The 19099-nt window shown below is 40.8% G+C and overlaps 1 protein-coding gene across 2 annotated transcripts in view; it reads right to left on the reverse strand.

The window, feature by feature from the left end:
• Nucleotides 1-19099, reverse strand: part of TMEFF1 (transmembrane protein with EGF like and two follistatin like domains 1) — a 116695-nt gene that overhangs the window by 5052 nt on the left and 92544 nt on the right. The window contains exons 6-8 of one of the 2 annotated variants that reach the window (XM_063398247.1): nucleotides 8793-8941; nucleotides 7868-7927; nucleotides 2561-2684 (exon numbers count right to left, since the gene is read on the reverse strand). In XM_063398247.1, coding sequence (XP_063254317.1) covers nucleotides 2561-2684; nucleotides 7868-7927; nucleotides 8793-8941 — 333 coding nt within the window. Of the gene's footprint in view, nucleotides 1-2560; nucleotides 2685-7867; nucleotides 7934-8792; nucleotides 8942-19099 lie in introns of both variants that reach the window. The other variant, XM_063398239.1, reaches the window with a different exon arrangement.

A 19099-nucleotide genomic window follows, 5' to 3' on the forward strand; every position in this document is an offset into this window, starting at 1 on the left:
TTAATGCAGAGGAGGCAAAGCAAGGCAGAGGAGGCACAAAGAAATTCAAAGATATTTCCTCAAAAACACTGAAATGACAAGAAATTATTTCTGAGAAATACTGAATGCAGATTCAGGAGAAGTGCTTGTATTAAGAATTACATCATGGCAGGAGAAGGCACTAGTTTTCTACCTTAAACTAGTAGAAGAGATTTTAAAGAATTCTGCTGCATAAATGCATAACAAGATAATACAGCATTGGTATAATAGCAAGATCAATAGAGGTCAGAAAGGATTTATTAAAATAAGCTGATCAGTCAATTAATTGATTTAGCACAAAGAAGTTTAGATTTGTTTTTAAAGGGTTGGACTGTGTGTCCTTGACTTAGCCTGCTGCAAGGACAGGGCAGAACTGCACTGCACAAGGGGGGCAGCAGGAGACAGACCTGATCCCATCCGTGCAAAACTGCTAAACTCAATACTGTGCAACTGGCTGCTACAAAACCTTCCTCCCACCTGCCTGCTGGGCTCCAGTCCTGGAGGGCTGCTGTACAATGAACAAGGGGATTCATTGCCCTCAGTGAAGGCAGAACTCATAATTTGCTCTGCACAAGTATTTTCTGCAGTTTTATAGGTCATCCGACACCCCACATACATCACTACCAGGAAACGGGAAGCAAATTAAACAGTGTGTGTGCTAGATGTGAATGAGAACCGAAAGCATTTGAAAATAACAATTTGCCCTTAGCATTCATGATTATATTTTCCTTGCTGGAGAAAGAGAGACCTTTTTTCTCTGATGGAGGTACAGGATTACTACAGTGGATTGATGTCTGTTATAAACTATTTGTTTCCTTAATAACTCTGCTCCAGTAAGAAATATGCATAAAGCATGAGACCATCAGTATTTTAATAGCCAAGAAAAATCCAGAGGAGAACTGATACTCAGGGTCAGGAACTGATAGTCACAAATTCTTGACTGGAACCACGCGAAGTTCATTGTGCTAGGCTCAGTGCTGACATAGCTGAAGGTAGTAACAGTAAATGTAACTATAAAATAGGATCTAAAAGGATGGTATATTATTTAAATTCATCAAAACATTGCCTATCAATACTTATTAAAGTAGTAATAAATGTTTAAAAGATTGAATTTATACTGAATCAAAAATTGATGAAGTACCATAAGATTAACATCTTCCAGAAAAAAAATCAGAGAAAATAAAAATTAGGTAATTCAGACAGGAATGTTTTCCTTGAAATACTGCTACTTTAAACATTTTAAGGAAAAATTCATTATAAATTGTGTTAAATACAGTTCTAGACCAAAATAATACTGTAATCAGATAGTGTTGCCTAATGCCCATCAAGGTGATGCTGGGGATGCACTCTGTTTCTCCAGAGAAGCAAAGCCGTGTTGAGTTCTCTTGGTTCCAGATGAAAAGAAAACCAAAAATGTCCTATTGGAAAGGTGAAAATAAACAAGAAAGGGTCTTGGATGGTAAAAGAAATAATAGAAGCTTTCAAATGCTTAAGTTGACAACCATACTGGCTCTGCCATTTGGGCTTCCTGCTCTCTGATGTGTCTGGAAACCCTTAAATCCTGGCAGTGCAAAAAACACCTAAATATCATCAATCAATAAAGATCAAGGGAGAAAATATGAAAGTATCCAATGGATTTACAGCTGAAGTTTCAAAAGCAAAGGAAAGCGAAGAGTTATAGCAGTTGCAGCCACATTAATCTGAAAGTGCAAGCTTGCAAGATAAAAGCTCAGGAGTGAAACCTCCTAGTAAGTAGGGCACTGCATCTTATTGCAAAGTGGCCTTTTTCTATAAACAACTTTTATATAATAATAATAATAATATTAGTAATAATAACAACAACAACACCACAATTTTTTAGGAAAACAAAGATACAGAATTCAATTGGTGAAATATAAAGGAAAAAAATTATCTGGGAGCTAAGGAACATTCATATATTCTGGGGAACACTGAGGGGCTTAATACTGAGTGTTCTGAGTTTCTAGTTTGCACTGTAGACAAAAGGTGTGGGCTAGAGAATATTTTGCAATTTTTTATTCTCTATATGAAGCCTATTATTGTGAAAAAGGGCAATAAATGTTAAAAATAAGGTATTGATTCTCCAGAGAGAGTTTATAACAGGAACAATAAAATGTACTGATAGTGTAAGAACAGGCTGAGAGGTCAGTGGGGAAAAAACAGTCTTAGAGAGAAGCCATGCAAGGCAAAGTCCTTTTTAATGTGTTTCTGTTTGGTTTGGGTTTTTTAGCTCTGGATATGATTTAGCAGCTGAAAATAAGAAGATAACACTGAGGTTACACTCCTCAGAGGGATTCAGATTCTGATGTACCTGACTGACCGAGCCTCTCCTCTGAGCACTATCTCCCTCCTAACTGGAGCTGCTGGGTGCTGCTCACAGCACAGGGATACCACTCCTGTGCCACTGCTTAGATATCACAAGGTGATACATCCTGTCATTAGATGTATCAGAGAGTGCTCAGGGAACATTTTAATTAAGCTTTACAGTGGTTTCAATCACATTTTGGAGACATGAAGGACTTACCGGCAGGAAGCCTTCTGAGTGGAATAAATGAATTCACATTTTCCATGTATACAGTAACCATTGAAGCTTTCTGAACAAGGTATGTGGTTTCCAATGTAAATGTCTTCTCTTTGATCACTGGCATCTTGAAAAGAAATATACATAACAATAAAATACATAGGGGTATGATGTTTAAAACTCTCAACTAAGACTAACATGTGAATAAAGGAATAGAGAATAATAAAGCAGAGGCTTAAGGGGGAAGTTTCAGAGGCACCTACAGAGATTTGCTAGAATGTACTGCACTGGGAAATGATCCTCAGAAACATCTAAATATACTTTTTTTTATCTGGTTTCTCAAAAAGGGGAAAAGTGCTCATGACACAAACAAACCAAAGCAGGAAGGTCAGCAGAAGCTTTGTCAGTGGCACTGGGGCAAAAACCTAATACATAGATACAGAGAGATCTCTCCCATGAGTAAACAGATGAAAAAGAACCCTCTAAAAAGGATTAGAAAGATGCTGAACCACATTTTATGATTACTGGGTAGAAACTTGATACAGCCCAAATCTGATTGGTACCACTGCTGGTTAAAGTTGAAATCAAACACACTTCAATAGCAGTTTTCCTCAGAAAAACATTTCTATGGAGAGAGAATTCAAAAATATAGAAATGTGTTTAAAATACCCATTCCTTTGGGCCGTGTGCTGGTTTTGGCTGGGATGGAGTTAACCTCCTTCACAGCAGCTGATGGGAGTGCTCTGGTTTAGATTTCTGGCTGAAATCATAGTGGTAACACAACACTGTTTTGGCTGTTGCTGAAGGGAGCTCACACAGCATCCAGACTTCCTCTGCTTCTCACTCTGCTTCTCCTCTCAGCAAGGAGACTGGGACTGGGCAAGAGCCTGGAAGGGGACACAGCCAGGACAGCTGACCCAAACTGGCCAGGGGAATATCCCACACCGTATGACATCATGCTCAGCAATAAAAACTACAGGTTTGGTGTTTCCAAGGTGGCAGCTGCTCACAGGCTGGCTGATCATCAGTTTGCTGATGGGATATTGTGAGTGACAGCTTTTGCATCACTTGTTTTTTTTAATCTCTCCCCCCAACCCCCATTTGCTTGTTAAACTGTCTTTAGCTTCACCAATGAGTTTTTCTTATGCGTGCTTTCCTGATTCTCTCTTCCATCATCCTGAGGGAAGCTGGGATAGAGCAAGAAACTGGTGGGCACTTAGCTGTTGTCCAGCTCAGCCTAGCACAGGAAGGCAGTCCCTTCTGCCCCAACACCTTTCATGCTTGTCGTTACCAGAAATATCCAAACCTGTGTTCATTTTCAACCATTTTTTCCCCATCTTTTTGTTTTTTGTAAAGAAGTCCTAAACACAGAGGTTGGTATTTCATAACTAACTTCTCTTAAGATCAGGGATCTTAAGATGTGAGCATAATTATGGAATGGTGTTCATTTCCTTGGCAATAGACTGTAGCTTCACAAATAAAAGTCTATAAAGCAAAAGGGAGTGTGAAGAATTATACAATTGCTGATATTTGAAATTACACCAGTAAGAAGGAGAATGTATTTTCACAAGACAAAAAAAGAGAGATGTGCTACTGGTTTAGATTTTTTTCTGAAAATGTCTGGAGTGTATTCTAATTTGGTTCTGGAGAAAAAAACCCAGCATGTATTAGAGGTTTTAGATATAAGGAAGCCTTTTAATTCAGGCAGTTTTGAAGATACAGATGACTTGATACAAGGGAAGAACGTTAACTAATGCTGACAATGTGTCCACCACTGCACTGGTGGAATAGACTATGTCACGACATGTCTGAGGAGAAAAGTGGGGATGTCTCATCCCAAAACTATTATCTCCCTCCTTCCCCAAGAATTTAATTACTGTCATATGTGGTCCCAATCAAACCTTGTAATGAGCTACAGACAATTATATTAGTATGTTCAGAGAGCTGCTCTGTATCTGGTTTTAATACACATACTGATACAGAATGTGAGGTGAAGTAAAAAACTGAATGCTGTGTCCCCTGAAAAGTGGCCAGACAGCCACACAGAGATCAGAGGCAAAACTTATATTAAGCAAGGAGCTGTTAAATGCAGGAGGTGATTCCTAGTGTAAAACAGACATTTACACCCCTTTTGACAGGAATCCATTTTTAATTGGAGAGACCTGCTAAACTGCTCCAGAGCTTCAAAGTGAAAGATATAGCTGTTGTAGGAACCTTGAAAGAGTGACTGGATATAGGAGTTCAAATACTTCACCAGAAGGAAGAGTCGTGAATAAAAATTGAAACCCTGATGCTCGTCTTGGTATGACAAAACCACTGAAGCCAGCTGAATCTGGGAAGAGAGACCTCTCTGGTGGAATTCTAGGTAGCCACTTGCACTGCAGGAGGAGATCGACACAGTTCTAGAGGCTGAAAAATGTTATCCATTCAGAGAACAGGGTTTAACAAGCGAAACTCTCAGGGACTGAAAACAAAATCAAACAGGTAGGAGTGTGGACTGTTCTCTTACCTGGATGAAAACAAAAACAATTCAAAGAAGTTCACTTCTGGCTCCCACTATCTAAAGAGACCTGAGTGCTGTATTAAAAAATTTCAAAACAACCTTTTTTCATGAAGCATACTCTTTTCATGCACATCATTTGCTGAATGTGAGACTGCACAAGCCATACACATTAATAATAATAATTATATACAATGTTTTTTCCACTAACTAGATTTCAAGGGCAATTTCCATGCAATGAATAAAAGGCTGTTACCTCTTTGGAATAGGAACTGAAAGTGGTGTTTCATTACATTACATAATAAGATGTATATTGCATTTGGTGCCTTTTATACCTTCATAATGTAAGTGAAAATTGACATTAAATCACTCCAACTGGTACATCATATGCAGTGAAAATAAGAGAATTTGTGAAAAGAGAAAAATATATGAAGCTTTTTGGCCCTGAATGACTTTTCAAGAAGAACACAGGGAAAGTTGAAAGCCATGGTGGGATGGCTTTACTTGGGGAAGCCATGGGAGTGCAAAACAAGTATAATGACAGAAAAATGAAGATCAGAGCTAACAGAGAGGGTATCTTGCAACAAAACCTGCATTAAGACCAGCACTGAGGAGAAAGAACACTGAGTCATGTTCATTTGTGATTCCTTCCTGTGCAAAACATAAGCATGCATTTGCAGGGTGGATTCTCTTTTCAGAGCAGTTTTCTTCCTCCCTGGGACCTGAATTAGGGGAATCACCACAAGACTAAAGAGGTTATTGCAACCTTCAGGCTACTGCTCTTTCATGTGGCTACTAATGATGATGTAGCAACAAAAAGTCTGAGGTCAATCAAATGAGACTTCAGAAGCCCTGGGGACAATGCTAAAAAAAGTTGGGAACACAGATTATGTTTTCCCTTCAATCCTCCCAATAATGAGGGGAAACTTGAAACAAGGAGGTAAGCCCAGGATGTCAATACCTTGCTCTAGGACTGGTGTTTCCACCAAAATTTTGGGGGTTTAAATCATGGCAGAGACAAGGTATGCTGGGGCCTGATGGAACCAACCTGTCCTGAAGAGTAAAATGACTTTTTGGGCATAAGCTGCCAGGATGGAGTGGGCTTTAAACTAGAATTGACGGAGAAGGTGGATTTCAATACCATTGCAGTAGGTAAGTCACATGGCATCACCTGAGAGTAGCAAGTGCTAGTGGGAACACTTGCTCAGGAATGTGTTTGAAATGCTTGAACACAAAACATACAGAGTATGAGAAAAGAACAGAATGAACTAGAAGCACTGGCCAGCACCCAGAGCTACAATAGCATTGGTATTTGCATGAATTGGTAAAAATGAATCCCACAAGTGGGGTGTTGGGATGGACAACTACAGGCAGATGTATGTAAGGGAGAGGTGACTGTACAGCACTTACAGTTAGTGCTGATGTGCTTGAGAGCCTCTGGGTGAGGGCTAGAGGGAGGGAATACAAGGAAACATGGTAGTGGATGTCTACTACAGAGTGCCCAGCCAGGATGTGAGCACTGATGACTTATTCTATGAGCAATTATGAGAAATTTCCAGATTGCTAGCCCTTGTCCTTATGGGAGGTTTTTAACTTCCCAAACATCACCTGGGAATATAATATTGCTGTGATGAACAGGACTTTCTTGACATTTGCAGGAGATAATTGCTTCTTGTCAGAAGTACTCAGTGAGCCAAACCCTCTTAGGCTTGCTGTTTGTGAATAGAGGGCTCATGGGGGGGTGTAATTTTAGGTGTCTGTCTTGGCCACAGTGATCATGAAATGGTTGAGTTTAATGGTTGAGCTTTCAGTGCAATGAGAAAAAAGGACATCAGTGTTGCTACTCTAGATTTCAGTAGAAAAAACTTTTAAGTATTCATGGAGCTCTTTAGCAGAGTATCCTAGCAACCTGCTTTGGGAGGGTCCATGGGTGCTGGTCAGGTTTTAAGAAGTGCCTTTAGAAACACAGGAGCAGACAATTCCACTGCACTGTAAGTCAAGCAAGTGGGGTAGAAGATCAGCTTGACTGAACAGCTTGACTGAAACCATTTGTGGAGCTCAAGAGGAAAGAGATTTTGTATGGCCACTGGAAGTGAGGTCAGGCTTCTCAGGAAGAGTACAGAGCTGTGATTCATATGTGCAGGGAGAAGACACAAAAGGCCAAAGCTCATTTTGAACTGAATCTGGCCAGTGTTGTGTAAGATGACAAGAAGGGTTTTTTCAAGCGTGTTACTAGCAACAGGAGGTCTAAAGAAGGCATTGGAGGGATACTTGATGTGTATGATCATCTGACCAGCTGGGATGAAGAAAAAGTTGAGGCATTAAAGGTTGTTAAAAGGTAAGGTAGGGTTCACATAGGTGAAACATTTTCAACCAATGTGATTCGGCATGTTAGTTTACTGAAAATATTTTAATACAACCTAACAAATAGAGAATCATCCATTTTCTCAGAAGTTAACAGAAAAGATGGGATCATGGCAGGGAGGCTTGTACTATATTATTTTATCAGGAATGTCACAGCTTGGTGATTTCCAGTAAAGTCATTTTCACAGTATTTGGAGGCAGTCCAATCCTGTGCCTACTGCACAGGGTACTGAGCAGCTGGGGATCTTAGAGGAATACAGCAGGCAAAACTTACAAGTCATGCACACCTTCCTGCCAGCCTTGCAACATACTGTAAGAAAGAAGCTATCCACAGGTCTGTCTCAGTTACAGGAATCAGAGCTGTAAGGCAGACTAGAGGAGACTTGCATGCTCTATTTTCTCGTCTTGTGAAGTCTTAACCAAAAAAGACAAAGTCTGCACTGTACCTTTCACTTCTGGCCGATACTGCATGCCATCATCTTTCTTTCCAACTGCATTTGTGTCATCTGTTTCTAGGCGGATAAATACATGCATGGTTACTTTTTACAAAAAGGATATTTTTCAGACCACTATGTGTGTATCACTGATCAGCCAGAATAATATTCAAAGAGCTATTTTAAATTGTAGTAAAGTTGGACACACTCCCACATTGTTGCTCCCACACAACCCGGTTGGTATCACACCTAGTGAATAACCCCGGGGTAAAAACTAACAGCTCAAGCTTTAGGTTTTGAACTAAAAGCTTTCCTGAGGTATGGACCTAGGTTATTTTGGTGACTGTTTTGGTGTTGGAGCTGCCCAAGTTACTGATCCAGATGTAACTGGCAAAAGGTTGGTAGAAAGCTGTTATTCCATGAGAAAGTCCTAAATGCAAGCCCCCAAAACTGAAGGATTATGGACAGAATTAGCTACAAGGTAGCAGACAGAGGGCTTCAGTGGACTATTCCAACAGTGGAAAAGGAAGTTATAGAATCACTTTGGTTGGAAAAGACCTTTAAGAATAATGGATCAATGTTTATGCCATCAGGGCCCAACCTGACTCACACTGAAAGCACTTTTTGCAGCCCACAGCAACAAGAAGGAAGATTTTCCACACACATCCTTCTGTTGTCCTACCACCCCCTCATGTAAGAACTGCTGGATTATTGCTTAGATTTTCCCAAGAGCTTTTCCTGTCTTTCCAGGTAACAGCAGACAAAGAAAGGCAATGTAAACACAGGACTGTGTGTAGTGTGGGGAACTCAAAATTGCAGGTGACAAGTTCACTGGTAACTACATCAGTGACTTCTGACCAAAAATGGAAAAGTGAAAGTCTACCAATACCAGTTATGTCATAATTTATATTTACCAGAAAAACAACACTAATCCTACCTGAGCAGTGCCCAAGGTGCCTGATGTCAATCTGCTCTTGCCTCAGACATGATGCTTCTCTGACAAAGCACGGATTGTTATAGGAACTTCCATCAGAGGCACATACAGGATTAAAACTGTATCCACTGCAGTCTATGTTACAGACACACCTGTTAATTGAAGCATACAGCAAAACAAAATTGACATCCAGCAAACAAAAATTAATTCATGTCAAGTTTGGAGTAAACACAAGATCATGCACCAATGCCAGGAGAGAAGAGTGGGCTGCATGAGGATGCTGAGGAAGTCATTGGCATCTCAGGCTTCTGAGCAGAATGCACAAAACTGTGAATACATGCTTCAGTGTGCTTTACAATAACCTATTAAAGTTTCTTGTAGTTTTACTCTGGTCTCAATCTCATAGAATACACTTGAAAAGTGATAATACATTACTAGGAAGATTTACTACATTAATATACCAGTTTGTAGTGTTTATTCTCTAGTGTGAACAAAACTAGAAGAATATTGTAATTTTTTCAGTGTCAGGATCCTTGAGGGGGAAAAACAAAAAGAACTCCCTTTTCTGTTAGGCAATAGAAAGAGTTCTATTTCAAAGGGTGTATAGACTCAATATGCTTGGTTAACTGTGTCATTTCAGCAAGACTTTAATTCATACCTTTGAAAGTTAACAATAGGTCTATTATGTTGCATTTAAAACAGGATTATGCAATCTGAATTATTTCATATTGCATCCCATTGACATTTTTGTTGTTTAGAATGAATCATTTTCCACACAATTTGCAGTTAGGGATTTTAAACTGAAAGCAGGAAAAATGAAGACCTAGCATGTAGCTGGTTCCTAACTACACAGAGGTAGGACAGCCAAAGAGTCAGATAGGGCTATGAACCACTCATGTTTAGATACTTTTGTAGCCCCAGCAAGAAGTCCAGAAATTTTATATATCTGAATGGCAGAGAAAACTTTGCAACTTTCCATGCCTCACACTCCCTGATTATTTTAATCAATATTCTGTTTTCTAACTGAAATTCTGTTTTTGAATGAAAGTTTCTGTGTATGCTTTACATCACTCTGCAAGTTCATCTCCACCTTTGGGATGGGGAAAACAAGGTGTGCCTGCAGAATGAGGGAGAGAAGAAGGTGGCACCATGTCCAGCTCTCAGTCAGGCTCCTCCTGATGTTGTGTGTGAGAAAGTCACTCTGCACCTTCTAAGAAGGTGGCAGTGGGCACAGGATCCTCTCCTTGGCATAGAGCTCTGCAAGGGGCACATGATCTGACTGCCAGGAGTAACCACTAACTTCATCTTGATCCACTCTTGTAAATCACAGGATGGGGAAAAATGCCCAAACTATCAACTTACCATTTTTTTAAATGTTCTTTCCCACTGTTACAGATAAAATTAAACTATTAAACAGATGAATGTATGCCTCAAGCAAGAAACAAATCTGCAGCAGAACCAAATTCCATGCTTCAGAAACATGGAACATGGGCAGCATTCTTTTCTCTCTTCCTCTTCTTCCGTGAGAACCTTTTGTTGCTTAATATAAATATGTTAATTTTGCAGATAATTTTCCATGCCTGTGAACTTCAGATTGTTGCTAGATGGAAGAACATCTCTAGTGCAAACAGAGTTTTAAGTGCATCTACTGACAGTGAAAAACTGCTTCAGTAATGTCTCTACACATCTTAGGGACCTACTTCCAAGTACTAATGAAGCCTCTAAATATCAATATGATGAACATATGATCATCTTTCTTACTAGAAATGGTAATGGTTATAAAGCTTAGAACCAGGATGGAAATACTATTTTGTTTACCTGCTCCCACATGCTGTTAAGACTAATCAGGGGTTTATTAGGGTTTACAACATACAAATAAAAGTCTTATGGCACAGCACTCATGCATATTTATTGACACAAACTAGCAGAGAGCTGGTCCTCATTTGTATGACACTGGCTGTGTGCAGACAGATACCTTTGTTCTCCCTTAAATCTGCTGTAGTCACCATCTGATGTCTGTAGCTTCATAATTATGGTAGAGTTTTGTCATTCATGTCACAAATAAGGTGAGTTTTGAAAATATTTTTCTTCTTTATGGTGACATTACAGGCTAGAGTTGAAACCTCTTGGAAACTGCTCATGTTTCCATGCTCTGCTGTGCTCAGACTTAACATGTAATATTAAAAGCTTAATTTTCAGAATTGTCAGATGCTTGTTTCAGGGTTGCTTCTGAATTCCTGACCCTAGTTTTCTCATCAACAGCCTCAGTCGTATCTCTAACCACCTCTTCAATGTATGGAAATTTCACATGTTGACCCCCTTCATGTGTATCTGATTATCTGCCTGGTGCCATTAGCTACTTCTTTGCCTAGGACCTTGATGCCAAGTGGCACTTCCAGCCTTCCCCTGGCCAATTAGTCCCTGGTCACTTGGCAGAGCTGTCTGACATGTAAAAGCAGGTGGTTTAAGTGCACTGTGGGGTAATGAACAATTGAACTGGACTTAAAAAAAATGGAAACTCTTATTCCAACATAAACCTCAGAAGCCTTTCAGAGGGCTGAAAGAGAAAGAGTTAAGGAGAGGACACAGCTTGAGTGCAATGGTCTGAAGGGAAAAGGGCCTCCACAGATGCAGCAGGGTGGCAGAGAGGGAGCCAGGAGCACATGTTAGAAACCTGCACTCGTCAGAGAGCCTGCATAGGGTGCAGATTTTGTCCTTTCTCACAGACAGTTTCCACTGGACCAAAAATACAGTCGGAACTGCAGGAGGTGCCAGGTTGTGAGATGTGAGCAGTGACATATGGGGAGTGCTGCACTTGACAGAAAACATGAAAAGAATGTTGTTTTTAACTGCTTGGTATTTGTGAAGGAAGGTAAAACCATGGGAGAGCAAGTTGCTGCTCTGATGCTGCACATCAAATACTCCGAAACTGGAGCCTGAGTCCCTGCGAGGGGACAGGACCACCACGGACTGAAACAGAAGAACAGCTCAGGAAAGTACAGGAAGATCTGCCAACAAACCCAGTATGAAATACTGAAAATATGTTATATCCTGACGTCAGAGAGATACAGAAGATAGATAATAGCTTGGTACTGAGAAGAAAGGAAATCCAACTGCTTGGTGGAAGCCAGCTTCCCCCAGCAGCCAGTTTGGGAGCCAAAGCCAAGCAGAAATCTCAAGGCTACCAAACAGAGCCCACTGGTCTGAACCATACCAAAGACCATGCAAGAAGCACACAAAGTATGTGAGAAGACACAGCAGACAGTGAGAATGAGCTAAAAGTGGTATCTTAAAAAACAAAAATCTTGTCAGAGGTCTTTGCAAGCAGGAGAACCTGTAGGAGGTGCCAAGGACTGTTTTCCTTCACAGCTAAGACTGAAACTGAGCACGAAATTGCAGTCTCACATTGTAATCTGTTCCCTGAAGTCTCTCTCCTGCTGGGAGAGAGCACAGAGCATAAGGACAATGCAGAGAGCTCACAAAAGGCAGGGCAGAAAAAGCTTGAGATCGTGAAGGGGGAGCAGAGACACGTGGGAGAGGCACAAGAGGGGCACCCAGGAAGAGAGCAAACCTTAATTGTAAAATTCAGAAGAAAAGATTTAGTCACGTAAGGTAAAGTCACTTAACAGAATTGTATAAGGACATCTTGAATGTGCTTGATGCTTCATATGAGAAAAGAGTGAATGAATGCTTCAAATTTTTGCTGGAAAAGCTTGTTGTAAAAACCACACTGGAATAAAAGGAGTGAGAGCCCTACAAACATTTTCTTTATTATAACCTTCCTATTGGTTTAACCAAAAAGGTTTAAACAAGTAGTTAATGCTCCAAATTGATGTCTTGCTGGAGGAGATTCCTGCTTAATGTCCTCAACAGATCATTTCTCTCACTTAGCCCAGGAAAGTCAACAGGATATATTCAGATGTTTTCCTGATGTACCAGGGTATACAGAAAAAGTCCCTGAATTTTGTCACCTGCCATCAGAGAGCTGACACCTTAAGAAAAAGGGCACCAGCTCGCTGTGAAAATGTGCTTTCAGAAGTTGTGTGCATGTCATTCATTAACACCATTAGTTAAACAGAAAAGCATTTGAATTTCCAGAAAGTACAAAGTGATATAATTAAACCAAGCAGATTTTTGGGTGGTTTTAATAAGCAAGAAATGAGGATGTACAACTCATTTTTTAGGGACTGCTAGGAGTAACAAAGCAAATGTGCTTAGTAAAATGAAGTGACAAGCTCAGTTTGTAAGAGCACTTTCTGCTATTAGTAAATTAATTAGATCCCCAGAGATCAGAACACACTTCAAGGCTCCCTTTTGTTTTCAGGCTTCAAGGTGTATGTGGTCTGTTGGAAGTTCTGTGTGCTTAAAAACCCTGGTAGGTTCAAAGGAAAAAGAGGAAAAAAAAAGGAAAAGAAAAGCATGACTGACTTGTGGAACAGGCTTGGCTGCTGGGAAAGACTGGCATTTCCAACCAACAGATCAGGCTGCTGCATTTATGCCCACCTGGGACTTGCTCACTGTCATGGGTTGGTACTGGCTAGATGTTAATGCACCCATGAATATATGTTTTTTCTCTAACAACTCTTGTGGGATGTGATTAGGAACAGAGCAGAGCAGGCTTAAATCTTGAAAACAAAAAAAACCCACTAAAACTCTATTAATTACATAAGAACAGGGACAGAAATACTCTTAAACACACACAGAAACAGAAATAAAAACTTCTTAGAATATTTCTTCTCTCAGTCTCTACTTCCCCACCCATCACTTTTCCCAGACCAACCTTTGGGTTTTAGATCAAACAATCACCACTCAAAAAAACCTAATCTTTAATTCAGCAAGGGAGAGAGGAGTCTCTCTGGCACCACAGACTGTTCTCTAGAACACACAGGTCTACTCCTTATGTGTTCCCATGTCACCCGTGGCACCGCCTGGAGAAGTCTGCCAGGGTGACTCTCTCTTTTTTCTATGTCCAGCGCTCTCACTGCTGTCTCATAGGCCACAACTACATACAGGGCTTTTTAAGGATGCTGCATGCTGAGCTCTCCCCCTTTTTACCCAGGGGCCGGGGTTCCAGGAGCAGGTCTGCCCTGAGGGCAGAGGGCACCACCTCACCCTCCCCCTCTCTTCTCTGCTCGCTCCACTCTTCAAGTGCCAGTCACTGTAGCAAAAGCAAGGGCAGCTGCATCCATCCAAAAATGCAGTTTATGTTCAAAAGAGACTTAAGTTTAGTCCATGGCTGACATTATGTAAGAGAAGTTTAGCTCAGAAGGCTACTCTTCTCATTCTTCTATCGGGTTCCTTCCAATCATGCTTTATCATCTCAGTCTCAGGCCGCTTCTCTCTCTCCGAAACCACCAGTCATGAGAATCAATGTCTAAGAAAAGTTTCTTTCTGCTACACAAGGGTTAACAGTTTTTTCCGGGCAGGGTGCAGGCTCAGGCACTCCCAGGCTCCACAACTCCCACGTGGCTGGGCACCTTCTCCCGGAGTTTGGGGGGGGAGGAGGGGGGTGAGCACACACAGAAGGCACTTCCACAGTTTTCCACCCCTCCATCCTGGACGGGGCAGCTCAGTTCCAGTCCTGTCCACTCTCTTCTCCCCCCCCCCCCCCCCGGGGGCTCCAGCTTACCTGAGCCCGACCACGTGTTTCCCCTCCCCCACCCAGCCTTGTGGCCGGGCAGGGGAAAGAGGCCTGACACGTCTCTCTGCTGAAACCGGATCTGAAAAGAGGCCGAACCCCCTTGGGGTCCTGCTTTTAACTCTTTGTGTCCTCAGAGGTGTGTCCAAACCTCCGAGTGACCAATCCAGGTGCCAGCAGAAAAGCTGATTACTGATTGGACTGCCCACATCCCCCTAGAAAAAAATTCACCTCCCTTGCAACTACGACACTCACAAATGTTTTTTTCTGGCCTGGCCTCACAGGGAGTGCTGCTTGCTATCCCTTCCCAGTAGCTGACAACAGTGAGCACTCTCAGGTACTCACCAATTTACTGGCACACCTGCTAATAAATGTAAAATGGAAACACTAGAGTAAAACAAAGTGTGTGAAATGCACACTGATGGATAAAGGTATGCTTGATGGAATAAATTTAGGTGAATTGAAATAGCAAGGGTGTTGCAATTGCAGTTAAGAATATAACCATGCCAAATGAAGGATTACTTTTAATTTGATGATTCTTCCCTTGCGTGCAGTTCTTCCCAGATGAAACCTGAACTAAGAAAATCTGGATTTCAAAGTGATTTTTTTACCTATTTGACTAGAGTTGAATCTTCATCAGGTTTTTGGTGTGTTTTTTTAAAATCCCTTTATAGCATAAGAGAAGTAGATTTCAATTCCACAAAGCTTCTTTGTGCCTGGCTATAACACTCTGTCTTTACTTTTGCCCAGCAATCCAGAACACCTTTTGAATACCATAAGCTTCAGCTATTTTCCAGACATACCTTTTCCTACATTCCCTTTTCCATGGCATGGCTCTCTCTGACCACCAAAGAAATTTAGTCTTTACTGCAGTGAGCTTCTCACAGCATACAGGGTGAACTGATGTTTGTTCTCTCAAAAGCAGCCCAACCCTCCCTCCACCATCAAATAATAGGAACCTTCAAAGACTTGGCACACTCTGCTGCAAAGAACACTAAAAATATACATTAAAAAACCAGACCTGGATTATTACCCATCTAGGATCTATTCAATTTCTTAATAGCCAATTTAGTGAAAAGACCATTATCCTATTCCTCTCATATCAGAATATCCTGCATCCAGATTTTCATAATTCATAATCCTAAAACACAATTTCAAATCCCTTGTTTAGGTTGATTTTCTCTATTGTCTGGATGGTTTGTTTTGCACACAAATACTCAGGATTTTTTTTTTCTGTTGGATCAGAAAGCTGTGAATTGCATTTATGCAGGATTTAATACCCTTCCTTATGAATACCTACATACAGTATCATACCCTAAAAAGTTAATTAAAAAAAAAGTTGGTAAATGAAAAAGTGGTCAAAAGAGGTAAGTATAAACTTGCAGGACAGACTTCAAACAGGCCAAATCTTTCTCTGGAGGACAAATTATATAGACAAGGAAGAGACTAGGACTTTGAAATGTCCACACTGGCATTTCTAACTGTTAATACTAAGACTTCTGAAATTCTGGTTTGGCTTTTGTGAAGACAGACACTATGTAAATTATAGGCCATTTGAATCTATATATTGCTGAGGCACCTTTGCTTTCCAAAGTAAATATCATAAAATGTTAATCTCAAAAGGTCTACATGGGGATCAGCTGTCAATCTTTCTTGAAAATCTACATTGTAAGTCAAAACATATCTTTGACAGCATAGTACACTTATTAAAAAAAAAAAGACTGAATGTGCTTGGAATCTCATTTCCATATTTCATCTGTTAAAAAAATAGGTAGAACATGATAAATTTTAATTTTTACAGGGAGGCTATTTTTAAGTTAATGATTTCCTTATCAAAGAAAAAAACCAAAAAAAACCAAAAAAACCACCAAAAAAACCACCAACACCCAAACCCGCCCCCCCCCAAAAAAAAGATAACAACTCAAGTGATGGTGAGATGGTGGAACTTCCAGAGGTCTGAAGATGGCAGGACATCAGCCACACTGCCATAGGACAGATTGTGGGTGGGGTGGACCAGCAGGGAGGCAGCTCTGCAGAAAAGGACCTGAGGGTCCAGGGGAGGAGCAGGCTGGGGGGCTACATCACAGGAGGGCCACCAGCAGAGCCAGGGAAGTGACTCTTGTCCTCCATTCAGCACTCATGAGGTCCTATGGGAAGCACTCTGTCCTGTTTTGGGACCCCTCCAGTAACAGCAAATACTCTGAGAAACCGGAGAGGCCACAGTGGCAAGATGCTGCAGTGGGTAGAGGGATGGAGTGTGGGCTGCTGTGAGGAAGGGCTGGGGGCAATGCACCTCTTTTGCCTGGAGAAGAGAGGGCTAAGGAGGTGGCTGCTGTCACCAGCACCTCAAGAGGGCTTACTGAGAAGAGGAGAACCAGGCTCTTCTCAGAAGTACACCAAGAAAAGAAAGGCAACAGTTGTAAGTTGCAAGGAAAGAAATTCTGATTGAGCTCCAGGAAATTATTCCAAAGTGAGAGAAGTTCAGCCCTTGAATGGATACGCCCAGCTGTGAAATCTTTCTTCATGGAGATGGTCAGAGCTCTCCTGGACAAATTTTTGAGCTCACATGAATGAAATATTCCTGGTTGCAGTGCAGGGCAGGAGTGCAGACCCTCTAGACATCCTGTCTTTTGCTTATGTATGGATAGGATGATCTCTTTATCTCATGAACAGTCAGTAGAACTGAAAAGCCCAGTGTTTGCTAAGAAAATGTCTGCATACCAGAGAGCAAGAGCAAACCATATATGTTTGTGATGATGACCTACAGAATTAACCCCATCAGCTCTAGATGGCCTCAAGCTTTGTGCTGCCACCTCTGTGTTCACTTCTCAACACAACTGCATTTCTAATTCAAAATTCCAGCAGAACACACACAATCACATTCATACCACCTATGTTTTTGGGCTTCTGGCAACCTTCTCATACAAGCATATATGTCTACCAACCTCTTGTGAACACATTTTACACCACTATGCATAATATGTTGTCTTTTCAACAAGAGGAGGAAACTTCTGGCCAGAGAGACATTTAACAGTCAGAGGAGAAAGGCAGACATTGAATGGTGTCAGGCAGCAGGTCTTCCCATGACATATACAACCCGCTTCAGTTTTGACACTAAATGGGAAGGAAGTCCCACACAAGCCGTGTGAATCCTGTTCTTTGCATCCTGTTGTGTCAGACCTGCAGAAAACCACTGCTCAGGCAAATGACATGTTATGTGTTGATGCAATTTAAGACTAGTGCATCCACAAGTGACTGTCTACACCCTTAAAAAGATTGACCATAAACTAACAACTCTTTAAAATACTTACAAGTTGTATGAAAAAAGAAGAAAAATATGGACAAATATATTTCTATGATGCTTCCTCAACATGTTTCCTTTCTAGGTTTAGATAAAGAAATAATGTATAGATTTGCATATAGCTGAATACAAATTTTCCAAGTGTGCTGTTTATGACAAACCTCTCTTTAGACTCTATTTCTGTGTCTCAACCACTCTACCTAGAATCAAAGCTGAATTTTTTCATAGAGGCAGCGAAAATTATAAAGTTGTTTATACTTTTGCATTCAGTCCTCTATGCATTGTTACCGCTTCTGGTTTAGGCAGATAATGTTTTTGTGAAATCAAACAAAGTGAAGATAGAAATCTCAAACCCTGTGCAAAGCCTGACTTCTTCAAACTACGTGTGATCTAGTGCAATAAAAGCATATATACCATTTTTGATCATGAGATAGCCATAATGCTTTAACACCAAGCATGAAAACTAAGAATCTGTAACTTTTTCAAAGGGGAAAATACAATTTAAGAGCAACAAAACATCAACATCACTTATTTATAATATGGCAAGTATCTCAGCTCTGTACAACCAATGTTGTTGAAATTTGCTGTTAAAATCCACCAAGATTTGGTAATTACAGAGATTCACAGATTAATTTAGACTTAAAAGATGTAGAGATTATCTAGTCCCAGCCCCTGCTCGAAGTAGGTCCCAAGGCTGTGTCTGATCAGGTTAAGACCATCTCCGTGGATGGAAATGCCAGACACGGTGTTGGAGTGTCCAAACACCCTCGTGGTAGAAACATTTTCCACTATGACAACCTGAAATTTACCATGCTTTGACATGTGTCTCTTGCCCCTCACTACATCATTGTGCACCACTGAGAAGAAAGGACCTGCTTAGACAACCCTAAAGACCTGCAAGTTCAACTCTAAAAAATCAGGAAATGACAAATGGTCTTGCTTCTGCTTCTCTATTGTGAGGATCAGCCTACAGTTTTCACTGAAAGCATCAGGTACCCCCATTTTTTGCATAGGATCCCACAGCTTTCTAGACCCAAAAGACAAATGACATTCTGCAGGGAATAAAATGGTGTTTAGCAGGATTTTTCCATTATTGGGAGAAAATTTACCTATTCTGCTCCCTAGGCTATTGCAGCTGGAGTCTTGGAAAGTCCTGAGATTCTTCATTAATTCCAGCTCCTTTACCTCAAACCATACAACATGCAGCGGCATGTGTGTCACCCTTCCCACCAATTCACTAGACATTTTACCCTTAAATTAATTTCCTTACTGATAAATGAGGAGTAAAGAAACAATTTCGCTTCTCAAGAGCAGTCGGAGCAGAAGGAGCTGATGTTTGTAACAGTCTCAGATTGCACAGCTTGGAAAAGA

This window comes from Prinia subflava, chromosome 1 (assembly GCF_021018805.1).
Source record: "Prinia subflava isolate CZ2003 ecotype Zambia chromosome 1, Cam_Psub_1.2, whole genome shotgun sequence".
In the NCBI taxonomy this organism is placed as follows: Eukaryota; Metazoa; Chordata; class Aves; order Passeriformes; family Cisticolidae; genus Prinia; species Prinia subflava.